We start from the raw sequence: 26,744 nt of genomic DNA on the forward strand, positions 1-26,744 counted from the left end.
CCATTTTCATGGCTCTTCAGGGACTGTCTCAAAGATGTCCCTTTGCAATATTCTCACACTTCAGGATCTAGGTCTGCCTGCTTCATCAAGATTTTATATTTATTTTTATGAGGAATCTTCATTGCATATAGGCTTAATTGCTAAGATGTTAACACATCTGTCCCAGTTCCTTAAAAAAAGTTATTGTATAGAAAGTACACAGTTTCACTAAAGAGGTACACTACCTGACAAAAGTCTTGTTGCCTATCCACGTTAAAAACAACCAATACTAACTTGAGTTCTAGTTGATTATTTGGTATCAGAAGTGGCTTATAGGAAAGACAAATGCCTCTAGATTATGCTTTACTTAAATAAAATTTGATCATGCCTTAATTTTGAATTATTTAATTAGGCCAGCAAGGTCTGATTTTGCTTAGACAAAAGTCTAGTCATGTTGCCATTTACTTTGCAGGTCTCTCGCATGTCCCCATACTGAATGTAACCCCAAACCATAATTTTCCTTCACCAAACTTGACAGATGTCTGTGAGAATCTTGGGTCCATGTGGGTTCCAATAGGTCTTCTGCAGTACTTTTCCACTTTTCCAACTGATCAACTAGACGTCAAGTTATTATTTGGTGCTCTTTCAACAGGGATAGACGACAACACATTTGTCAGGTAGTGTACTCGGGAATTTCATGTTTTCATCCTCATTTGAACACATTCATCCAACATCACCACGCCACAGGACATTCTCAAGAATTTGATATTTATTATCTGAAACATGGGCAGATTTTTGTCCACACTGTAGCTTGTTGGGCTATCTCTATGTAAACAAAATAAGAGGATCTCAACATACGAGACCATGATAACCCATGCCTTTATGTACAGTCAACCTGGGAGGATACAAAATGCAAGTTCATCTCTCTGTGTTTGATCATTCACAAGTATTTCACAAAGAAAGGCATTTAGGGAAAAAATGAGAAAGAAAATAAAATTATGTAGTTCAATAAAATACGTCCTAGTGATTTGGTGTCCCATCTACTAGTGTATGCAGTTTGACATCAGAAGGCCTCTGAGTCGAAATTGGCACGTTACAACATTTAGACTGTGCTGACGGTGAAAAAGAGTGAGAGAAAGGCATGAACAAGGGTCGTGGTCTTCTTGTCTACAACCACGCAGTCGAACGTCAAATTGTTTTAATTAGGATCCAAATTGCACTTGATTTCTCATCAACAGCAGCTTAAACAACAAAGCGGTCCGCTTCTCTATTTTTGTCTACATTAGGAATTGAACGTTACGACTGGCTTTCTCAATTCGTCTTTGATCTTCGTCTTATTAAAATGTGCTAGAAGTGTCAAGTATGTTGCAGCAACGAAAGCTGTGAGAATTCTCCACCCCTCTTTGATAAGTTTTCACTTGAAATGTAGACATTATTGTTTGGCAAGGTTGCTAATTTTAGGCATCATTTGTACATAAGATAACAGAGTACTGGAAATACATAAGACCTAAACACAGTATTGACAACAGAATATTGAAACGAGCTGGAGAGAAGTTGCGATGAAATCTCTCAATGGTAAATTGTGTAAATGGTTTTCTCGTTTATAATAATTTAACAAATGCTTTTTCGAGCAAATCAGATAAAAGAAAACATGCATTATTAAAAGTGTTTAGGGAGAATTTGGCTTTAACATGAAATGTGCACAAAATCTGTGTGTGTCCTTGAGTGAGCGTGCAACTTAATTTGACATGGGTTTTTAAATTAACGATATGGGCTTTGGTTAAGAATCCGATGTCTTGCAGAACAAATGACTAAAGGAAAATCTAAATATTAAATCAGGCACAAATAATTGATATCCTATTTTTGCCTGACCCTATTGAGGTGTTTAAAAAAAGAAAAAAGCTTTCATATATCGCTAATGCCGCAAATATGGGAGTATAAAAAATAAACTACATAGGCTCATTCTGAAAACAAAGCCCTATATACGTTTCTGGAGACCGCCAATTATGTAGCCAGAGGTATGTATGGCTGCATTTTATTTTTTAAACGAACGATACAGGGAGGTATGACGCCATTCCTTTTCATGCTTACCAGCTTACCTTCATATAAACAGCTTTCTCTCTGTAACCAGTTTGTCCCGTTATCTCACCATGTATGTCGGCGGACTTCGGAGAAAGGTTCCAGAAAGCAGGTAAGACAAAAACAGAATACAAAAAATAAAACAAACAAGTAAATAACAGTGTGGTAAAACCTGAAAACGTGATAAAAATCAGACGAGGGCTTTTCTTTTCTGGATTCCTTTTTAAAATTGTTGCTTGGGTTTAGGAAAGTGGTTGGGTGGGTCAATCAATAAAATTGATTGGGTTTAGGGAAGGAGGAGGGTGGGTCAGTCAATCGGTCAGTCAGTCAGTTGTTCAGTCAGTCAACAGCAGCCTCTGGTGAGTTTACGTGAGAACAGCAGGTGTGAATGGCACTCGCGAAAGAAATTTGAGATCTGATAAGGTGTACAAAGCAGCCACGGGTGAATTCGCGAAAACAAAAACTGTAAAAAAACGTACCCCCTGAGACATGTTTCATGCTCTACAGAAATTTATATAGAGGTTTTCAGAATGAGCCTGGGTTGAAAATAAAACTATATATATATATATATATATATATATATATATATATATATATATATATATATATATATATATTTATTTATTTATTTATATCTAAAGCAAGTTACCATGAGATGATTTGCAGTCATTTACCAGTGGTTCTAATCTGTGACAACACCATCGAACACATAACATTGTCAGTTGCTTTAAGGTTATGTGATTACTCAAAAACCACAGATTTCAGTAAAATACACGGGAACAGGAAAGACAGATTTTAGCTCTAAGCTGCCTTAACGGTATATTCAGAAAAGTGCAAATGTGAGCCACTTTAATGTCTTCCATAAGCATCTCTTTCTGCTCTATCAATACGCTTTCATGATTTATTTAGAGTTAATCCTACTCCATCAATCTCTTGGTCGAGGAATTCATTTATAGGTAGAACAAGGAATGCATCAAACAAACATTACAACATTACTGCACCGCTATATTTGCAACTCTAAAAATACTATCCAATTTTTAAAAAGGAATCTCTTGTGTAAAAAAAGAAATGAACCAAAAACAAAAAAGACACACACATACGTTTGAAAAAACCATCCATAATCCATTCGTCACAATTGCACTGAAACATGCAAGGTTTAAATCTCAGTCCTGTCATACGTTTGTGCCTACCACAGCATTTAGCACTCTGTGCTGTCATTTCAGATTCAAATATGCAGCCTCTCTGTAATATGAAGACTTCTGGAAGCTCAGATTTAGTTCAAATGAAAGTGTTACCTGCTTGAGTTGAAACAAGTTCTTCCTTCCTACATTTCTTCCTTCCTGTCCTTCCTTCCCACATTCTTGCCTGTCTTTCCCTTGATCTTTCTTTCTCTCTTCCTTCCCTAACCGGTGGAAGTACTGAAAGGCTTTGGAAAATAAGAGAAGACTGCGACAGAGTTAATGGTATTTGTTAAGACAGACGAGTTCAATTGTCTTCAAGAGGAATGTATCTGAAAAAGGAATGCAATGCTTGTGTTAACATCGTACAAAAAACTCGCTCCAAAATTTGTAAATGGACAACCCTCCACAATCTATACATTCAGGCACTGAAAAAAATAACATGCCAATATGTAACTAAAAAAAGATTAGTTGCACCCAATTTCCCTTGAAGGAGCAAGGGAACTGAATCCTTAAGGTTGGCATTCCTGCATTATTCTACTCAGTAGTAAGGTCATGTGCTCCTCCGTCTCCAGCTGGATACTGAAGTGATCGCCGAGCACCCAGACACTCAAGAGGTGCTCGCAGAGATGTCCCGTGAATCTCTTCTGTGTGGGTGCTTCGCTCCTTTGTCGGTTTGCTTACCTTCCCGTGGACCCTGTGTTTTCGCAGTTTGTAGGGCCAGTTTCCTGGACTCACTCCGGCTTCCTGAACTCAGTCTTGTAAATATATGAGGGCTTTACAAAAAAGCTAACTTGAACAGCCATACAATGGCTAAACATAAACCATATATCTACTATTTTTGATAAATCTTCTCTACTTATTAATACGAGTTCTTCATCTCGGCTTGATCATCAAACATGAAGAAGTCTGAGACCATAGGAAGCGGGGAGCTTGTCCAGGCCGCTGTTAGCCGCTGTCCGAGGAGGTGTGCGGGGCAGTGGAGGGGGAGCGCCGCCGTCTAGATGGGGTCCAGGAACGGTCTGAGCCCAGTGATGGGGGCCGGAAGCGGTGCACGAAGCCATCCAGAAGATCCTGCTGCTGCTGAGTTATGGCTTGGGAGATCAGACAGGGCAGAGCCTGCAGGCTGCCGGTGACTGCGTCCAGCTTGTCCTCCAATGTGCCAATACGCTTGTCCAGCTCCTCGCTGCGCTCCTGCAGCTCTGACACCAGGTCATACATCACATTCTGTGTCTACAGGAAAAAGTTTGAGAATCAATCAATTAAACAATTTAAAATAATTTAATACTAGTCTTTAAAAGAAACACTTTCCAGGTATAGACTTCACATTGTCACTAACATTTTGACTGATCTGTTATATATAGGTGCTTAGGAGGGTTTAAAATGAACTTTTATGCTCCCCACCCATTTTGCCTAGTAGTTTTCCAAAGTTACTAGCCACTTGGCATTTTCACTAGCCACAATTCTGTTGTTGGGAAAAAATATTTTATATGCTTAAATTTAAATTAGCTTGATTTAAAGTAATTTTACGATTATGAAATGCAGCAATCAACATTCAAAGTTGATCAAAACCTTTCGCCAAAGTTGGCCTAAAACCAAAACAATACCTGTTCTTCTCTTAGGACATCTTTGATTTAATTTTTGGATCCACTTCAAACGTTGACTTCTATATACCTGGTATATAGTGTTATTGATTAGTAACTGATAATGACTGTCAGGAGTTAAAAATCAATCATTTGATCTAATAGAGTTTTTCACAGTAGACAACAACCTTTGCTGTGTCTGGGACACTTCACAATGTCAGAACAGCTCTCAGTGATTGTTTGTTACTAAGCCACTTCATGTGTTTTTTCAAACAGCGCAAGTGAAAATACCAGGTCTAAATGCCAATGTGCAATCTGACTGTGCAAACCACTTCTGGAGGTGGTTTGAGATGCATTGCAGATACAACTAGACAAGTATAAACGCATCTTATTGTTGAAACCACAGCAGATTTTTAATTTTATCAGTATCACACAACAGTAATATTGTTGTACATGCACACGCATTAAAAAAGAATCCAATATTGGTTTTGGTAAAAACATGCACTCGTTTTCCATATAAATTGAAATATACAGTTGAAGTAAGAATTATTAGCCCCCGTTTATTTTTTTTATTCCCCAATTTCTGTTTATCAGAGAGCAGATTTTTTTCAACACAGTTCTAAACATAATAGTTTTAGTAACTAATTTCTAATAACTGATTTATTTTATCTTTGCCATGATGACAGTAAATAATATTTAACTAAATATTTTTCAAGACACTTCTATACAGCTTAAAGAGACATTTAAAGACTTAACTAGGTTAATTAGGTTAACTAGGCAGGTTACGGTAATTAGGCAAGTTTATGGCAGAGTGGCCTGACACACGAAAATATAGCTTAAAGGGGCTAACAATTTTGTCCTTAAAATGGTGTTTAAAAATTAAAAACTGCTTTTATTCTAGCCTAAATAAAACAAAAAATACTTTCTTCAGAAGAAAAAATATTATCAGACAAACTGTGAAAATGTCCTTGCTCTGTTAAAGATCATTTGGGAAATATAAAAAAAAAAAAATTCTAATGGGGCCTTATAATTCTTACTTTAATTGGAACTATATATGTTTCCTTTACAAATATTATTGAGAATATTACATATTCTATTCTAAAACATAAAATAACTTACAAAAGCTAACACGTATTCTAATGTCATATATAAATAATATAAAAAAATAAAAAAATGAATAAATAAATAAATAATGAGACTATTTATTAAGAAAGTAAATGTAATTTTTATTATTTAGTAGGAAATGAAAAAAACATACTTTCATAATAATATTAATAATGATTATTATTATTATTATTAAGTAGGATATTGTTTATTTTATTTTTTTGAAAAGTTAATCTTTACAATTTGACACATGTAAACCACTGCAGAAATGTGCTAACCAACAGGCGTACGTCATATACAGTACAGATCCTTAATAAATAACCTATAAATTAAAAGCAACAGAATATGCTATGTTTTTTTGTTTTCACAAGCTTTGGAGACTTAACAAAAATGTTTTCAAAGTGCACTGTGAAGTGAGCTCAATTGTAGACATGAAGAAAAAAAATCATTTCAAGTTTAAATGTTGGAATGTTTTAAATGGATAGGGCATAGAATGGTTAAGTGGGAATAGAACACAGCCAGGAACTATGTTTCTAACTACAGCTCCAGGGATGTATTTGCAAGCATGGAAGTTTGCGAGGCAGTTTGCGAATGTTCATTGGAACGACGGATTTAGGAAACACCAAATCAACAAACTGTTTGTTATGACACAATTTGCGACCTTAATTGGCTAACGATGGTTTTCGGAAACACATCCCTGGATGATTATCAGATCAGATCTCTGTGTGGAGTATTGGCTGTTGTCAGACCCCTTGTGCAAACAATAATCTCACTGTAAATTTTAAATCAATTACAAAAAATAATATTTGTAAATGTAAACTGATATTTCAAACTGACATGCAAAATAAAAAATATAGAAATAACCGACTTTAAACCTTTTTTTGATGAAAATACTAGTGGCCTGAGACTTCTGCACAGTGCTGTGTTACATAATAACCCAAACCAGCATAATTTCTTCATTTCCCATTTAACAGACCATAATATTAGCTATGATTACTAAAATGATTCTTTTGCAGATCATGCAAACTACAAAACCTCTAACATACCTTCGCCAGGTCCACCAGAGTGTTGGCCTGGTCATTAAGTTTCCTCTGCTCCATTTTCACACTGCGGAGCCTGGGAGGAGGCAGGGTTATGGAGGGACGGGGGGTTGGGAGGAGGGGGACGTTAGGGAAGAGTAACAGATTCCTGTCAGGAAGACTTGATAAGGATGAGGGATAGAGAGAGAGTGGCCTGCATGCAAGCATTCACAGTCCTGTTTGCCATACCAGTCATGCAAACCCAATCTATGAAATGTAAAGAAGAGAAAACTCTTAACTTAACGTTCAAACATGACACATCTCCTTTTGCCCCTGCAGGCACGCGTCAACCATTCACAAAAAAAGCCATCCGAGAGCCTCGTTTGTGGATGAGGTCAAAGGAAGTGGCAAACAGCTGAGGTAGAGGTATATGTGACACCGCTGAAAATGCTTGTGAGAATGGCATTGCTTGCTGTGGGCTTGGTTCTGAACAAAATTTTAAAAGAATGTGTTAATGAATTTTTTTTTAATTTGTGCCATAGCAACTATGAAAGAGTACAGGATGACTCTGACCATGAGGAGACATTGTAAGAAAGGCTGCCTTAATATCCTGCCCATTGAGTGTTGTAATTTAGAAACATGCGAGTCTGCTGCTCCGGTTTGTCATTGGTTAGCTAAGATTAGAATTTATTATTTTTGATTTTTTTGACTTTTAAAGTTAGACGGATTTATTTTGGAGCATCCGGAAAGAAAAAACAAAAAGGTCTGGAGATGCAGGACATGGTCAGCATTCTTTCTAATGCAAAAACTCCATATCATCTTGCATCAAAGCCCTGAATGAACCTAAAAGTCTTTAATTTAGTGGCTGTGGTGGAAGGAAACACGTCATGGACCAAATACATGCTGTGACCAGTTTATAGAAGGTAATTGCACTACAAGTCAATTGTTTAAAGTGCACTTTGTAAATGTCCTGAACATCCTGTCCCACATATTTGTTTCACTGGACACACAAGGAGGGGCTATCAATGCAAGTTAATACAGAGATTTACGTTTCTGGATAATGGATTCGGTGCAAATGGATAAAATCAACAGTTCCAAAGATGCTTCTCCTTCAGAAGGTTACTTAAAACCATACAGCATTAGGTAATGTTGCATCTTTTTCATTCTAGACTTAGAATGGAGAGAAGCAATATAGGTAACCAAAATCGGCATTCAGCTTCCAACTCCATGCATATGAAACAGAGACAGGGAGGATGTGGGGAGAAAAACACAGAGGACAAAACTTACTTCTGAGCTCTGCAGTGATAGAGCAGAACGAAGACAAAACACAGTTCAAGTTTAGAAACCACAACATGTACACAAAATGTGAGCCATTACACTGCACTAACCATAACCACAAGGTAAGGGTTTGGGGAAGGAGAGGGGAGAAGGACAATCATCACATCACAAAGAATAACATGCTGATCCATTTTCTTAAGAAGGCTCAGAACTCATTCATACAGTACAGCAAGGATTAATTGGGGAATACCCATCCCTTAAAATTCAACATGACTTTAGAAAGTATAAAACAGTTCTTCAGAAGAGACAAACATTTAAAACATTCAGTTTCTTGAATTAGTGAAAATAAAACATACAGCGGAGATCAAAATTAGAGAACAAATTGTAAACACTGAAAACAGTGAAGGTTGTGGCACGAAAAAATATAAAAAATAACAATTTCTAAAAGTTTCAGGAGTCAAAAATTAGTTGAAAGTGATCTTGGGACTTTACTAGTCTCTAAAAATGCTCTGATGAGATCTTGATCAGCTCTATGTTTATCTAAAGATGTGAATTAGAACTGGAATATCGCATTTAACATTTGCAAATAAAACCGTTTCCATCCAGTGAGTCAAAGAAAACTAAATCATTACTTCTTGATGAACTGGTGCCAAAAATCAAAACGAAAAAAGAAATTTGATGGTTAGAAGTCATTGTGGGCCTTTTTCTTTTTATAATAAATTACTTGCGCCTCAGAAGACGAAAACAGTGCAGCTGCAGCTGCTTAAAACAGTTCTGGAAGGCAATAATACACTATATATAATACTTTGGAAAAGGAATTTTAGAATGAAAATGTCCTTTGCTTTGCTTATTATTGCTGTCTCATTGGCTCATTATTTAATATGAAAACAAAATCACATGACTTTTTAATGCGCATGCTGGATCCTATTTGGTAAATGTGTTTCCAGCATTATGTGCATTTGTTCTTATCAAATAAAATTTATCCTTCTTAGCTGTGAGATATTTTCAAAATGTATGTGCATTTTGCTGTTTCCATGAAGTGCTTTTCATGCGATATTCCGAATAAAAAGTATTTATTTATTGCAAAATAAAAAATATTCACATACAAAGACTAAAAGAAATATAGTGATTGTATTAGTCTTAATAGCCATAAATTTGTCCTCATTTTCCAGAAATTTTCAATCAGGTTTACAAGAGAACTCTAGACTGGCCATTTCATTATTTCAGTGTTATCAGGAAACTGCTTTACCCATTTTGTGTGTGTGACGAGTCTAATTGCCTACATAGACAGACAGTCAATTTGAGAGACTTGAATGAGTCAGTGACATTGTGAAAATGCAGTATTCTAGTATTCATTGATTTGGTGAAACTCATCCCTTTTGCCTTCATCTGAACACCTAGATGAGGGTCTGAGGGTATCAATCACTTTAAAACAGCTCACATCTTACAAAGTAAGATAGTGCACCACAAAATTTCAATTCTGTCATTACAAAACCTGTAAGACCTTCCTTCTTATTTGAAAAATTTATTAAGATATTTTGGATGAAATTAAGAGTAGGTTTTCTGAAAAGTCAAAATCTAGAAAGTACTAAGAGCATCATCAAAAATATTCCTTTAGAGGTTAAATCTTAGTGAAGCAACACAAATGCTTTTGTGCATACAAAATACAAAAATAACAACGTTATGCAACAGTTTCTTCTCTTCAGCACTGGTACAGAGTGCAAATTCACAAGAACATGTGCCTCTTGCTGCTGATGTATACCCTGGTTGCCTGATGTCTGTAAAGATCCATCTGAAGTATAAGTCAGCTCTCGTGCTCTGTGAATGCAGACCCTGAACTGGTGCTGAAGAAAAGAAACTACTGAATATAGTCGTTATTTTAGGGGGAGTTGCACATAAATTATTCTTGTGCCTTCAAAAAAAACTACGACTGAATCACATTTTGGTTTGACAATGTTCTTGGTATCTTTCTGGGCTTTGAATGATTCTAGACCCATGCTGTCTATAGAGTGTCAGAGAACTTTTACATTTGACCAAAATATCTTAATTTGTGTTGCAAAGATGAAGGGTTACAGGTTTGGAATCACATGAGGGTGAGATATTAAAAGAGAGTTTTCTTTTTCAGATATTTTACCACAAGCTGCCAGATTGACATCAATAACAGAGTAGTATCTGAAAGTGTTCTCTAATTTTGACCAGTGCTCTTTATCAAATATCACATTTTTTAAATCTACTGCAGGTATGAAATACAGACCTCAAAATTTTAGAATGCGTTGGTTGTTCTCTAATTTTAAACTCCACAGTAAAGTTGATCATTCATTAAAATGCATATCCACAAAACTGGTAATCATACCTTTTAGTTTAAATAACTTTACATATTGTTCAATAGATCTTTAATCTTAAATTCAGTTTAGAATTTTAAGTAAGTATCATGCGTATACGCTGAAATGAGGTAAGAGTGTGCTTACTGGTGAATGGCCTGCAAGAACTTGCGCTGATGTTTGCGCACTTTGGCATGATCTATCTTCTTCACTAATTTTGTGTGTTTGTAGATGAGCCATGTTTCCCTGAGTACATTGGCAGCTGTGTTCTTCACCTGTAAATAAAAAAACATTACAATGAAATGTCACTTTCATGAAAATACTAAAGCAATGAATAAAATTGTAAAAAAAAAAAAGAAAAAGAAAAATGACATGACAAATTACTAGTGTTTTTTTTAAATAGGTACTATTTAAAATGACAGTAAAATTACTTTAAAAACATACAAAGTAATGCTCAAAGACATAAATCATTTTACCAACATCAAAATAATAAATTTATAATATCTTTATTTTGTCCTTGTCCTATTTAATTCTACCTTTCATTTTTCATACACTATTACCATGATTTACAAAAGACACCCACTGATATTCAGTGTTTAATAGTTATATATATAAATATACATATACATATACATACATATACATAAATAAATATGCATATATATTCAAAGAATCCTTTGATACTCTCTTAAATGACTAATACTTAAGGATCACTGTACAAATACTAATTCATTTTCATTTAAATTCTTTATACTTTGCCACTATTATAGGTTTTGCTCATTTGTCTGAAAAAAAGGGTTTTTAATCATTTAAACTATAATAAATGTAGAATCATCACTTACTCTTTTACACATTTAATGAGTACAGATAAGAATAAGCATATTATTTCACTTTTTCATAATTATATCTGTGGCAATACATTATTTCACTAATTTTTTTTGTTCACAAAAATTATATAAAACATGAAAGGATTTACTTGCTTTTTTTACTCCTTTACTTGCATTAAATATGCTATTTATTTACAGAAAGTATTCAGACCTCCTTAAAATTTTCAATCTTTTATTATATTGCAGCCATTTTTCTAAAACCATTAAAGTTATTTTTTCCTTGTTAATGTTCACACAGCATCCCAAAAAGTCAGGGCTTTTTTTTAACTTTCGTAAATGTAATCAGATGCAGATTCTGAAATGTGTATCTTGTCATTGACCACCAATTTATTTATTTATTTTGAAGAAATAATGTGCTTGACATAAATGGTTAGTTAGCAACTTACTCGTTTACAAAGTTGGGTGTCCATCATGAAATTGTGGACGTGTTTCTCAGCTTTTGTCAATTCTAACTTTCTGGCTACTACCGCGACTACAAGTGCAGTGCAGCCAGCTCCCTACAAGAAAAGATGACGAGTAGAGAAAAAATCATGATTCATTTTGGAAAAGTAAGCTCAGTTTTCTTGAAATCCGACATTTAATCATAATTGGAATTTGAAGACATACCATGATTCCTGTGAGAAGGCAGACCCCTTTTCCACAGTATGTGTGAGGGACCATATCTCCATAGCCAATTGATAGGAAAGTTATGGAAATTAGCCACATAGCTCCAAGAAAGTTACTAGTGACTTCTTGTTTGTCATGATACCTAGAATAGTAACAACAAAATAGGCAGAAAACCGTGATCAGGCTTTGGAAAACAATACTACAAGTATAATAATGAGTATTTGGTCCAAATTTCCAGACATTTCAGGTAAAATATACATAGAATTTATATCAAATTTCAATTTCGTGAACTTAAATCTCAAAATCAGGTTTCTGCCCATAGTAAGAGTAGAAAGTAAAAAACAACACACACAAAATAGAAAAACTTACCAAAAGCATGTAAATGCAGGATCTAGTATTATTGCTAATGTATTTGAACATACACACTTCCCAGATGCAATATTTTTGTCATAAGGTGGAAAAAAAAGATCTTTATGAAAAACAACATTTATAATATCCTCAACTTCTAATTACTATTCATTTTCGATAGGTATCACAAGTGGTCAGATAAAATGTTTGACAGTGAAAAGCATTGTAAAGCATTTTCCAAATCAGCTAAAGCAGTGTTTCTCAACCACGTTCATGGAGGACCACCATCTCTGCATATTTTTCATGCCTCCTAAAACCAAACACACCTGATTCAGATCATCAGCTCATTAGCAGAGACTGAAAGACCTGTAATGGGTGTGACAAACAAAGGACACATCCAAAACATGCAGTGTTGGTGGTCCTCCAGGAACGTGGTTGAAAAACACTTAGCTAAAGTACTGTTTAAAACACCTTAGAGATAAAGGGCCTATAAATCCTTATCCCGAGACTAGACTATTGCTAGCAGCTCATCCACATATTTGCAGGAGGTTGACCTTTTCAGCAGCCTGTCGAGGAGGAGCTAAGCACAGGTCAGAAGACATTTGTCTGCATTTAATACAGTAAGGGAACAGTTGTGATGAGGAATAACAGACCTTGGCCTTCAACAGTCATACTCAATAGTCGGACTGAACACAAATGACCCAGATTGTTACTTCAGTATCTAATCAAGCAGATTTTAAATGTCCCTAAATGACCTGTTTTAAGACAGAAAACACAAAAGAAGTCATGCCACTATCAGTTGTGCCTGTCTACAGCACCATTCAACTCTGCAGTCATGCTCTAAGAGCAGGAGCATTGTAATAGATTGTTTGTTGTTCAATGTTGTGGGAGAGCCCCATTTTCACATGCGGAAAGCATAGTGACCATGCAGGCATTTCAAAGAAGAAATCCACATCCTGCATGCTGAATAAGCCAGTATATTGAGAGCAAATATACAAAGCCTATAATAAAACTGACCACCATATTGAATGAAGACAAAAAAAAACATCAACTTTGATTTGAAAAAATAAACAAACAAAAAATATTTAAATTAATTCAGCTTTATGGGAATTGTTCTAATGAGGGATTATTTATGTACAAAATTCGGATGTTGTCTGCCCTTGTGCTACATCACCATTGTGAAACAACACAAAGTGCTGGCACATACCATTCTAATACAAGATCATTTGCAACTGATCTGTTTTGAAGCTGGTGTCAGATCTCAGACATCCTCTGTGTACCAGGGGTGCGTTTCCGAAAACCATCGTTAGCTAACTAAGGTCGCAAGTTCCGTCGTTACAAACATAGTTTGTTGATTTGCCGTTTCCCAAATCCGTCGTTCCAACAAACATTCACAAACTGCATTGCAAACTTGTCCGCTTGCAGCTACAACTCTAGTTAGAAACATAGTTCCTGGTTGTGCTCTATTCCCAGTTATCCCCCTATGCCCTATCCATTAAAACATTCCAACATTTAAACATTAAACATTAAAAAAAGTAATTAAAAAAAATAATAAAATAAAATAATAATAATAATAATAAACATTAAAAAAAATTAGACATCTCTTTTAGATGTAATATGCTTTTAAAGTTCAGTTTTAGCCATCTTCATATTGACAATTGCGCTTCCTTCGCAGTGCAATTTGAAAACATTTAAGCCATATTGAACACAGCCCATAATCATGAAAAGGGTATCTTATGTCTCTAAAGCTTGTGAAATATAAATATATATATATATATATATATATATATATATATATATATATATATATATATATATATATATATATATATATATATATATATATATATATATAGCAAACGTTAATGGTTTTAATATTTTAATATAGTATTTTTATAGTAGGTTATTGATATGGGCCCATTGGTTAGAAGATTTTTGCAGTGGTTTGAATGTGTATAATTGTCAAATTGTCAAAGTAGACTTTTGAAAAAATTTACTTAAAAAAAACAATACATTATTATCATTATTATTATGAAGATTTTTTTATTTCTTAATAAATATCCAACTGTAAATTAGGCCTACAAACACTAACGTTTTATATAATTATATATGAGATTATAATACATGTTAGCTTAGTGATTTTTTATGAAATATTCTCAATAGTATTTGTAAAAGAAACATATATAGGTCCTATATGTGTCGTTTACATATATTTAAATTAATATGAAAAACGAGTGCATAGTTCGTTTTTTTTCTCAAAAGAAGTTGTTACTCCACCCCGCTTAAAGCGTCATTATGGACATTTTACATTATAACTAATGTGGTCCAAACGATGGATCTGCAACAAAGCAACTACGGTTTTGGGAAACACTCGTCACTACATCATTCTTTTTTCAAACGATGCATCATACTATGATAGTTCAGCCACAAGTTATGTCGTTGTTTGGGAAACACACCCCAGATTGTCCTCTTGAAGAGCTCTGGTAAAGACCAGACTTGCATTCAACATTATCTCAACCATATGCTTGTTTCGAGAAACCTATTAAACTCTAACAATTCGCATGGCACAATTTTTGCAAAGAAGTCGTATCCTGTGAGGTCTGTCTGTTTGCACACCTGAACATGAATATGGAGTGCAGGTTTGATCATGACTATGCACACTGTCTTCGTCATTAGCTGGCCTTTGTTTTGACAGCGTAGAAGTGCATTATCATTTCCCTCAATGCTGGTGCTCGAAAGCAAAAAAGCTACTAACTGGCCTTCTAAAGCTCTCAATATACTGTATGCAATACTGGCATATAATGGAGAAGAGCTGGCACCACCTTCAACTTAGATCAAGAAGTCTATCTGGAGAAAGTGTTTCCCCGAATACTCCGGTCATGTCCCAATTTCTCATAAAACCTCTGCAGATGGTTGCTTAGTAGCAAAAATCAACTATTAAATACCTTTAATGACTCTGCATGGTTAGAGGATGCAGTGATGGAGTAAATATAAAGACATTTAAACCAATATCAAACCTCTGATAAGCTGATAACTGTTTTTGTTTTATGACTAGGCCCACACGGAATCTGTGCATGCAGAAATCCGCAGATTTCCACAGATTTTTAGCCCATCATTGAGTCTATGTATTTAAATGTGTGTAAATTTATATTTATTGCGTTTTTAAATTCATTTCACTGATAATATTGAGACATAATAATAATAATTTTAAAATGTTCATGATTTATTTACAGTAAAGTTTGTAAAGTAATGTTGTCTTTTAGTAGAGATATTATATGAGAGACTTGCTTTGTTTACCAAATAAGTGGATCTAATTGGATTGTAAACATTAAATAAAAGTAAAAAAATATATATATTTATATTTTATTTATTTTTTTCTTCATATATTAGCTTATTAGTTGTGATACTACTAAAATCATTCTACATAATTCCACAGATTTTATTAATTGTTTTTTTTTTTTACAAAATTCTCAGCAGAAATAGCAAAAAATGTCCGCAGATTCGGTCTGGCCCTAGTTATGACCATTAAGATGATTAAACTGATATCAGTTGATAACTGATATGGCACCAAAAAACTGTGCAAACTTAAAATCCAAGAAAGAATGCACAATAACAGTATATTATACAGCCTGATATATGTAAAAGCTCCAATATATATTGATACCTAGTATAACAACCACATAGTGAAACATCTAAAGATGAAACAGTAATGAATAAGACAATTAAATATTCATCACAGTCTACTAAAAAACAATGTTAAAAACAAGCCACTTAGGTCTGTCGTTAACTGATATAGTACCAATATTTGGTGGAAAATCTAATCTAATTTTAAATTTTACATTTAAATATTCATGTTCAGAGTAATGCAAATTTCCCTATCCCATAATTTAGCTCCCCATTCTCATTACATTGTTGACTCACACTGTATGTTAAAGAGCTCAGTGTGACAATAAAACCACACAAAGTTCAGGTACGATATACCAATTCTCCGGAGGAAGGTAACATGCTCGTTTTGTAGGAACAGTCCTTCTAGCAGGTCTGTAATTGGGCATATGCTGTCAGTGAGCTGGTGTCTATTTATTTTCTTATCACCATTCTTAAAACAACACAACTGTGTGCACCAAAGACGCTATACACGTGGAGCATCCTGACAGTACTGCAATGCACCTTCTCAACAGTGTGCAAATGCTCTCTTCCAATCCAAGCATCTCTTGCTTTTTTGTTATCAGAATTCCAACTACATTAAAAAAATGTTATCGTTTGAGGAGATAAAGATGAAATGATGCATGGAACTGTACGTACATTTGGGAAAAGGGCCTAAGAAAAGGAATCCGCCCGAGTCATGCATAAAATTCAGGGAAAAGTGGGCAGGGAGGTTGCGGAAACAGGACCGGAAGATGCGAAGCAATGAACAGGAGGTATACATGAACTTAAGTGTGAATGATAAGCCGACGTTGCGAATAGCAGCAATGTTCCTCCAATGACCCAGCCCTTCCTTCAGTTTCCCATCCCTCCCATTCCAGACGGACTCCGTGCTCGTCCAGTCTCACACCGTTCTGCCCTTTGGGCTGGCCAGTGTGCTTAGAGTAAAGAAAATAGTGCAGGCCCAAATTTAGCAGCACTTTGGAGAAACGAGCGCCTCTTTTCAATGACGACAGAGCAGTAAACATGAAGACTACCATGCTGTTTCATAGTTTACCAGAAGTGGGCACCCAGTAGTCTAGCATCCTACAACCTTGCTTTCTCTTGTCTCTGAGGAGAATGTGCTAGAATGGACAGCAACATTTCACCTTTTTGTTTCTAGATAGTATATAGTGTCAGATATTTGATCGGGAGCCATATTAACATTACCCCCCTCAACCGCCAACCCAATCTCTCACTGGATAAGCAACCCAATATTGTTCAGCAACTTGCAAACATTTTCCATTGGGTTGCCATTTAGATTTAAGTGAAACAAATATGCGAACAAACATCTGACCTGACCATTATGTCAGTGTAGATTTAGATTCAAAAGAAAAGCATGTACAACACAAAGGTTTGTTTCGCATATATCGTTGAAGCTCTGTGTTGTGCTGGGGCGTATTACAGTTCAATAACATCTGCTGAAGGAATAATCGGGAAAAAAAAGAGTTGCCCTCAGGCCTGTTTGTAAAGGTGATTTGAAGGAGCTGCTCCATTTTAACACAAACTCCCTCCTCCTCTTCCCTCCCTCCTACTCCTGAGCACTTTCGAAAGAGACGCTTGATTCACAGTGCTGCGCAAATCATAGCTTTCCAAACCATTAGTGCATTTGCTATCAACAAACTTCTCTTGATGGTGCCACATTCACACGTTTTGTTTTTAAACTGTAAAAATTGATCTATTGGAGTATCTTTTTTTTTTTTTTTCGGGCAGAGCTGCCGAATCCCACCCCTCCCCCCTCTTAGAGCAGCAGTGGCACCAGCTCAATGAACAATGATAGGTTTTCCACGGCTAGAGAACGAGGACTCACATGGCATCCCTATGGAGCAGCATAGAGGGGAAATAGAAAGTACAACAGTGAATTATAGTCACACACACACACACACGCACTCGAAAGCTTCCTCCCATACCTTCATACAGGCACGCACAAGCAACGCAAATTACTCACGCAAGAGTGTGGGCAGCATCGTGTCGTGCATAGCAGCCGATGAGACTGGGGTGCAGAGTGCTGGGAAGTGGTATGGTGTAACATCAAAACCTTCACCTCTTTTACCACTCCAAACTCGTCATTATTGCCTGTTCGGTTTCTTGTAAACACACCAAAGGGAAACACAGCCAGAGACTGCTCTCTTTAAGAAAAAGCCTTTGAGAGTGAACTGTCTTTCTGACAAAGAGATAAGAGTTACTTACACCTCTTCTTGTCATCTCTTTTCTTTTGCAAAGGATTTCATTTCTTTGGACGGAAATAGAAAGCTGTTTTTATTAGGGCTTGCTTTTAATGTACGTTTTCCAATTTGGTTCGTTTTTTTTTGTTTTTTTTTAGATTTACAAACAATTGATTTAGTTCAGTTTGAGTTGATTAATCAATTTTAATCAATTTAGATTATTTGGTCCTACTTTATATTAAGTGGCCTTGACTAATATATATTTATAATGAAATTAATCAATTGTTACAATGTATTTTTTGTGTAAATGCATGTTTTTACTTTGTTATTATGATTGATTGAATACCTGCATATAATTACACTTGTAATTAACTTCTGTAATTACATTTGTAATTATACTGATGACTATGGAGTCAATCTAGGGCCATATATACTTGCAAAATAACAAAGTTTTGCAAACCAAAAATAAAGTCTTGAGCAAAAAATAAATAAATAAATGCAAATCTGAGTTTGCGATGCTGTTTTCACTTTACATTTCACATTTGTGCACGTTTTACTTTGTGGCCCTGATTTGACAAGGGGGCGGAGTCAAGGGAAATTGGGCGTTTACGGTAGGCCCGGACCTACTGTGGCTACAAGAACTACTGATACTGTGCCTCCAGGTGATGACGTTGCTTAAATTGAGGCAAATCCAAGTTCCCTTGACTTATCAAATCAGAGCCACAAAGAGAAACACGCAGAATCATGAAATGCAAAGTGAAAACAGCATCGCAAACTCACGGTTGACTAAAAAGCAAATAAAAATGAGCATTGTTTTTCTTTTTTTCTTTTTTGCATTTTTTAATTGCAGATATTTTAGTTTTTTTTGTTTTGTTTTTTGCACTGCTTGATTTTTATTTGCATTTTTTTTTGCAAATTTCTTTTTTAATTCTCAAAACTTAATTTTCTCTTTAAAGTTTTTTTTAGCAAAATTGATTTTTATTTCTCAAAAATTATTTAAATTATAAAAGATTTGAGTTTTTTTTTTTTTTTTGCTTAATACTTCATGTTTTGTTTGCAAAATTGTCTTTTATTTTGCAAGTGTTTTTGGCACCTAGATGACCATTTCTTAAACCTTAACCAGACTTAAACCTACCCATTACCCCAAAGGGGGCCATAACTCTATCCCACCTCAAGCGCACCAGAAGTGTTCTGTAAAACTTTGTGAACACAGTAAGTACATTGTAATTATTTTTTGACGTAAGTACATAGTAGTTAAGGCCACTTAATATAAAGTGGGACCAATTTTTAAAATTGAATTCCAATTAGTAGGGGGACATATCAGTTTTGCTAATATATGTATGAAATATCTTTATAAAAGAAAAGTAAGAAAGGCAATATTTGTGCATGCTGTTTTAAAAGAGACATGTGTGTATCAAACTATACTTGTTGTCCAGCAACATTTGTCATTTTATAGCTTATTTTTTATGTTTATGTTTATTTTTGTTTATCTTTAGACATTATGTTGACTATAAGTAACTTTGGAAAATCATGCTAACCAAGTGTCAGAGTACTACTGGACTGTTATGGTTAGGGTAAATGTGGGTTAGGGTTACTGTTATGAAGGTTAGGATTACTGGAATAATTGAGCATTTATTTGCGAAGCTACTTCAAATATTTTCCATTGTTGGAGCATCAAAATAAATTGATAGCAAATATTAAAAAGGCTACTAAAACTAATCTACTAATACTGTAAAATTGCATAAAATTTATTTTGATGTTCTGTTGATTACAAGTTACTTTACAACTATATGTTAACTAACATTCTTTAGAGCATGGGTGCCCAAACTTTTTAGAATGAAGGGCCAAAAACCAAATATCATTGTGAGCCATGGGCCAAAGGTAAATATACCAAACTATATTACATTAAAGTTTCTACGGGTAATTTCCTAATTTATTTAATAATATTTCAAAATAAATACATAAAAAACATTACTGTAAATCTACATACTACTGATGTAGTAAAACTATTAAAATGATAACTTATTCCAATAAAAAAATAAACAATCGCATTTAACTTCCACACAGTGGAGTGGAATCCTGAATATTCTAGTCAAGCAGAATCTGCCTTTGCTCACCAAATTCTCTTCATTGTCAGGTGACGTTTTAAACAAAATCTGATTAAATTACACCATTTGATTGAAACATTTAATTTAACTTTTAAAAATGAAACAAAGTGTTACATTAAATTTGAACAATTTCAAAATCATGCCAATCATTTCTTAAATGGGATGGCAGGCCAGATCAAAGTTACCATGGGCCAACTTTGGCCCACAGGCTCTAGTTTGGGCATCCCTGCTTTAGAGTATTAGATTTAGTAGAATAAGTTGACTTGCAATGATAACTATAGACATTAGTTTGTCTGTTGGGGACCATCAGAATAAAGTGTGAGCAATAGATTATGTGCAAGTCTACTGCAGTCTAATACTCTAATGACTGTTACTACATAATTACTTATAATCAACAGAATGCCCATAGGAGACTTGCCTTTTAATTCATCACATCTGCAGTAAAAAATGACTTCTGTTGGATTTTTAAGAAATAATATGATGATTGTTCTAATTAGAATCACAATAAACGGGGATAAATAACTACATTTTACTACTAATTACTACTTTTTAGCCCTATTATGCTGTATATGCATTTCAAGTGCCCCGTTCACTCTGACAGCTTTTTGTACTGTTTGCCAAAAAATACCAGTGGAACTGGTAAAGTTTTTATAAATCTTGTCACAACTAAAACATACAGTCAGTAGAAATGTCAGTATTCTTGCTACAATAACGTTACTTAAAATTGCGTCGGTTCTGACAAAGATTTTTATGCTTTTAATATATTGCTGCACGTATCATATTATGCATTGAAATTTTTCTCAGTGACATTAACATCTCATCTATACTCAACTACTGTATCTCATAGGGGATTAATCAGTTAATTGGTCTACTTATTGGTTGTTGCCACATAACAGCAGCTAATCAGGCTGTTCTCCTTCAAGACAGTTCTCCTTTTTTCTTTTTCTTTTTTTTGCAATATTTAGCTTAAATTTAATTGCATTATCTCTCAATTTCTAAATATGTTTGGTGATTAAAATATTATTTTAATAAATATATCTGTTTATTAAATCTGTTTTGTTCAAATGCACTAAAATACATTGCCTATATTCACTGAGAAATGGATACAAATATTCATTTTCAAAATGGAGTGTACCCAATTATGCTGAGCACTGTAGGCTGAGTTTTTCACAGTGGCACTTGGATCTGAAACTCTGAAGCCTATTCTGAGCAGGTTTGAGTCTAAAACTTTGAAGGGTTCCATATTAATGGCCTCAGGTTTAAATAAATTTTAAATAAATGTTTTACCAATGACCAGTGACCCAATAAACCCAAAATTAAACGGATGCAATGAGATTTGCATCTGCAATGAAGAAGGAAGAGCCACAGTTAATTTTGGGTAAGAAGTAATTCAGATCAGGTATTGATCTATACTTACGCTTACACACTATTTTTCCTATTTTTGCAGCAACTATTGCTCCCAGCAGAGGCGATATTTTAGTAAATATTCCTGTGGATTATATTTCAGGGACGGTCGTACAGGTTTGAGGACAGGTTGCACCTCATCTCATTTGCATCAACTTTGTTGTAACACTGGAGGTAAACATCTCTCACAATAATGAATAGCTTAAATTTGCTTTGTTATTATGAGTTGCTGGTGGTGTGAATGGGGCTTCAAGTAAGTCTCTACTTGTTTGAAAAATTCATTCGGGTTCAATTAAATCTTGTATAAGACACATGTTGGAGAGGTAAAGGTGAGGAGAAGCAGGCAACGCAGGCAGGAATGTCAAAGACACAGTACAGATAAAGCAATCAATGATCTTTGTCCCTTAAATCTAACCCATTTATCACAGTGCTGCTTCAGCCAAACAAGACCGTGTATGTCCAATTCCTAATGTGCCTTAAATATGTCGAAATCTACAGCGCCTCATGGGATGAGATCATGATGATGCAGTTTTTGAAGTGGGTTATCCTCGGGGCTCCTCAAGATTACCAAAACAAACCATTCCGCAAACAAACAATTAGGCAGTCATGAATTATTTAACAATCGCTAATACGGCTTTTGAAACATGGACTGGGATTTGTGGTGCAATCGCAGAGCTGATGGGAGAAAAGCTCTTCATACAGGCAGCGTGAGGCTGTTGGAGATGCTCCTGGAGGGGAATGAGTGAGTGGGAGATGCAGAGAGAAAGAGAGCGAGAGACAGAGGAAGAGAGCGAGAGAGCGAGAGAGAGAGGACGAGTGGAGGGGAAGGGAATAGCTGTGTAGCTCGGGATCACACTCTCCGTGGTGCCATACCTCTCACAGACCCGCACGGTCCAGGCCGCGATGATCCAGGAGGAGATGCTGAAGACCAGCAGCACGGTGCCCGGACAGATGGTCATGAGGGTCTTCATCACGAAGCGTGTGTTGAAGTTGATCTTGTTGAGGGCACCTATACTGCGTGAAGATGCGTCCGTGAACAGTTTGCTATGAAGGAGCATAACCCGGCCTATCAGGTAGAGGCGAAGGAACATGGGGATGGAGAGGATGATGTCTACGTCGGCGTCGGCCACGGAGGGCACGTAGGTGAAAGCCAGCCGGGCCGTCCATGTGAATACGTACTGGCCCGGGATGGGGTGAATGGCACACACCAACAGCTCCAGGACAATGAAAAAGATGCGCTCGTATGTCATGGCTATCCTCCAGTCATCCGCACCATTGTCCACCATGAACAGCTGCAGGGAGCAGGCAGAGAGCAAGAGGTTATTTGGCAAAAGGAAAACACAAATAAGAGGAAGCATTGCCAAGTGATGGTTTAAAAGTGAAGTGTGCAAAGAAAGTTTTCCTTTTACTAAAACCTTTCTTGTATTTCTGTTTTTGGTATGATAAAAACAGGTTGATTCCTGTGTAAACGTTGTTTGAAAATAGAAATTGTTTAAAGGGGTGGTCCACTATGATATCATATTTTAAACTTTAGTTGATGTGTAACGTAGCTGTGTGAACATTAACAACATCTCTGAATGTAAGACGCTCAAAATTCAATGCAAAGGGAGACATTTGCCTTTACAGAGTTAGCTTAGAAAAGCCTACAGCGAACGAAGTTTTGGTGACTACAAAAAATACATCTGGGCTAGTGAGATCACAAACGCTTCAGGTTACATGCATTCACCACGCATATACAGACCGTGGAGCAAAGGGGCATGGCCGGAGGCACTATAATAATATAGCAGAGAAAGCTAAAATGCCATCCAAATGCTGCTATTTCCACAGAGCTTGTTTTGTTGCTGTTTTGGGGCTTCCAAACGACACGAAACAAAGTCAGAGGTGCTTACAGTTTAATTTTGTTTCAGAAAATTATAGAAAATATATAGCTAGCATTTGACAAAGGAGAACTTCCAGAATCTCTCCTAGTTCAGTGCTGGACTCGGCTAAAAACTCCTCAAAAAAGGAGCCGCTCCAACCATATTAGACCAAGCTGTGGATTTTGAGCCAAAACCTGTATTTTTATTTATTAAAATTTATCTATTACCTGCATAGTGTCTATCGTTAATGGTATGTTGAAGCGAGGACATAAACAAGGATGTAAACAACGGGAAATGCTGTTTGGCACCGCTAAAAATTTAGCTACAAATTCATATTTGTCCATCAAATCGCTGTGAACAGCCACAATCTTCACCAGCCCAGCAGTGTCTTGTTATGCGGACGCTTTCTTTGCGTTCTACATCTCAAATAACGAACTGGCAAAAGATATGTGAACGTTTCATATTACTTAAACATGCTTATAACCCGAATATTTGTGAAAGACACTTATCAGATTTTATTTAAGAGAGCAGGCATAAGGGTTCAGCTGTGTCCTCTTTATTTTATTCCTAATTCAGGCTCATACTGACTGACAGTAATTACACAACAGAGGGACAACATGTGCTAGTGACTGGACCTGACGCTTCCTAATGATGTGGAGTTGATCCGCAAATCACTGCACATTATGTTAGCTGACCAATCAGAGCCTCTTGAAGGTGAGTTTTCGAAGGAACTAGGAAATGTGACAGTCATTTTCATGTTAGCTAAGTAGCTGTATATAATCAAAGTAAGATATATGAAAAAAACAATGTGATTTTTTTTACAAATGAAGCATGAGCACACATTGCTTTGCATCTTATAAACAAAACCAAGTGTTAAAAAAACACTCTGGACCACCCCTTTAAATCTAATTGAAACATAAGGGATTAAGATTAATTGATTAAGATTAAAATCGAGTTACTTAATTTTCCAGTTTTCCATCAATGTTGAATCTTGTTCAGCGAATAATCTTTTATCAGTGTCTAGGTTATTAGAACTAACCAAAACCATAAAGAAATTACTTGAAATAACTTAAAACAAACTTTTTTGAATAAAAATCTTTCTTAAAACAACCCACATATAACAAAAACAATATTAAAAACGTACTTAATTTTAATCGGAAGGTGTTATATTTAAAATTCACTTTAACTTTATGTGCTAAAACAACTAACACTAAACAAAAATAAAAATAATACGAGAACAACTCAACACACTTAAACTCAAATAAAAGTAACCCAGTCAAAGCAACAGTGGATTTCAGCTGTAACATAAAATAAAATTGCAAAAAATATTTGCATTTTTAAATAAAGATTGGTTAAAAGTTACCAAAAATTAAATTACACACTTCACCTTTTATAATTCACATTAATAGATCGTTCAAACACAACACAATCAACTTTTAATAAGTGAAACTTCAGAACTAACCTGTATTTCCCGAGCGTGGTACATTATTATAAGACCAAGCAAAATAACAGTGGAAAGGCTGATAAGGCATTTCAGTGCAAATGAATATGAAGATTCCTGCACCAAGAGAAACAGAGCACACCATTAGCATGAACACACACACACAGCCACCACACATTCTTACCCTTTAGCAGCTTATGCTAAAGTTATAAAATCTCGCTTGCTAAATGAAACATTCTTGTCTGAATAGATGCTGTCTAAACCATCTGCGTCACAAAACACTGCAGTGCTTCACCCTGGAGGAGTTAATCCCTACTGTGTCAGGGGGGGGGGGGAATCACTTTCCATAATATTCCCCTTAGCAACAAATGAACCTCGTGCATTTGGGTACTAAAACATCTGATTAAGTCTGATATTTGGGTTTTTCTCTGCCTAAACTCCCTTTGACACACAAGCATAATCACGCAATGCATGTGGGTGTATCTGATGATGTGAATACTTGAACATGTTTTTCGGCACTGTCCTGTTATCTCCGCTTAAATGTGTTGGTGGGACTGAGGGACTTGTTAGTTGAAATGTTAGTGTTGTACAGTAGAATGAGGACTGCAGATCGGCATGTTTCATAGAGACTGGAGAAAGATATAATAAATGGTAAGGTGATTGTGATTCAGCGCAGTGGTGCGGCTTCATTGTTTTTTGTATGAAAGAAGAATAAGACCTTTGTGGACATGATGAGCATATTTTGGTTGTGCACTAGAAAGGTATATAAAAGAGCTATAAATCTGAGAGATCTGTCAAGTCCGAGCACACTCTTGTTGAGAAACAGTACTTGATTGGTCTTTACTCACCATTTCTGGGATTCATATTCTATTGCTTGAATTTTGTGATGTTTTCTCAAAAAATTTGGAAAACGCCAACATATCTTCACACACTGTAAAAAGGTCAGTACTACAACAAAAAAAAAATCCTTATTTACTTTTGCTTTTTCTTATTCACTCCACTTTTGAAAACAATGTTTTAAAGGGTCACGAAACACCAAAACACATTTTTTGAGCTGTTGACAGTCGTATATGTGTCCCACACTGCTAAAAACACTATTAGGACACCTATATTTCACAAAAAAGTGTAAATTGGTTGTTTTTGCGTTATTTCAAGCAAATTCGTACTTCCGGTTTGAAACGAATTTTTGAAGCTGCGTCACGATCATGACATAATAGCGTGTATTCCAGCGTGCAGACTGGGCGTCTGTGCCAGAGTGAGTCTTATTACGTCTTACAGTGTGATGCATTAATGCATGAGTAAGGCTTGGTTCAAACCAATCAGCGCGCTCTATTGTGCAACTTCATTAATATTCATTAGTGTCACCGTGTTTACACCCCAGAGACGCCACGTTGTGTTGGCAAAACAAGCGTGAAGTGTTGCTTTTATAGTTTGCTGCCATTAAGTTTCGTTTTCATTTTCTCTCTGTGAGAGCTCATCTGGAGTCACGTGTGGATTACAGTGTAGGCGACGCTCGACAACAATAACTTACGTGTCTAAGGAGGAACATTGTTTACCTGAGAGCTGTTCTCATCTGCAAACGCTGAAATCCGGATTCGCTTGTAACGTTAGTCTTCTCTTCATAATGACGCGGCTCTAGTTGCTGGTGATTGTCCTGTCTCTACAGATTTGGTAAGTGAGCGACCAGTGCTCTTTGTTTATTCA

General features: G+C 35.7%; 1 protein-coding gene and 1 long non-coding RNA gene across 21 annotated transcripts in view; one reads left to right on the forward strand and one right to left on the reverse strand.

Moving 5' to 3' along the window:
• Positions 1-2,674: 2,674 nt before the first annotated feature.
• Positions 2,675-26,744, reverse strand: part of kcnn1a (potassium intermediate/small conductance calcium-activated channel, subfamily N, member 1a) — a 72,125-nt gene continuing 48,055 nt past the window's right edge. For 3 of the 20 annotated variants that reach the window (XM_073919379.1, XM_073919386.1, XM_073919385.1), the window contains 7 exons: positions 25,062-25,157; positions 22,614-23,032; positions 12,035-12,176; positions 11,815-11,925; positions 10,689-10,816; positions 6,970-7,039; positions 2,675-4,469 (listed from right to left, as the gene is read on the reverse strand). In XM_073919379.1, coding sequence (XP_073775480.1) covers positions 4,185-4,469; positions 6,970-7,039; positions 10,689-10,816; positions 11,815-11,925; positions 12,035-12,176; positions 22,614-23,032; positions 25,062-25,157 — 1,251 coding nt within the window. In that variant the 3' untranslated portion in view covers positions 2,675-4,184. Of the gene's footprint in view, positions 4,470-6,969; positions 8,166-8,229; positions 8,321-10,688; positions 10,817-11,814; positions 11,926-12,034; positions 12,177-15,762; positions 17,883-22,613; positions 23,033-25,061; positions 25,158-26,744 lie in introns of those variants that run through there. The other 17 variants (XR_012388461.1, XR_012388457.1, XR_012388443.1 and 14 more) reach the window with 11 other exon arrangements.
• LOC141378158 (uncharacterized) lies at positions 21,291-25,370 on the forward strand. Its single transcript, XR_012391958.1, has 2 exons — positions 21,291-23,240; positions 24,521-25,370. It is a non-coding gene; the product is annotated as an uncharacterized lncRNA (long non-coding RNA).

Source organism: Danio rerio, chromosome 2 (genome assembly GCF_049306965.1).
Source record: "Danio rerio strain Tuebingen ecotype United States chromosome 2, GRCz12tu, whole genome shotgun sequence".
NCBI classification, from domain to species: domain Eukaryota; kingdom Metazoa; phylum Chordata; class Actinopteri; order Cypriniformes; family Danionidae; genus Danio; species Danio rerio.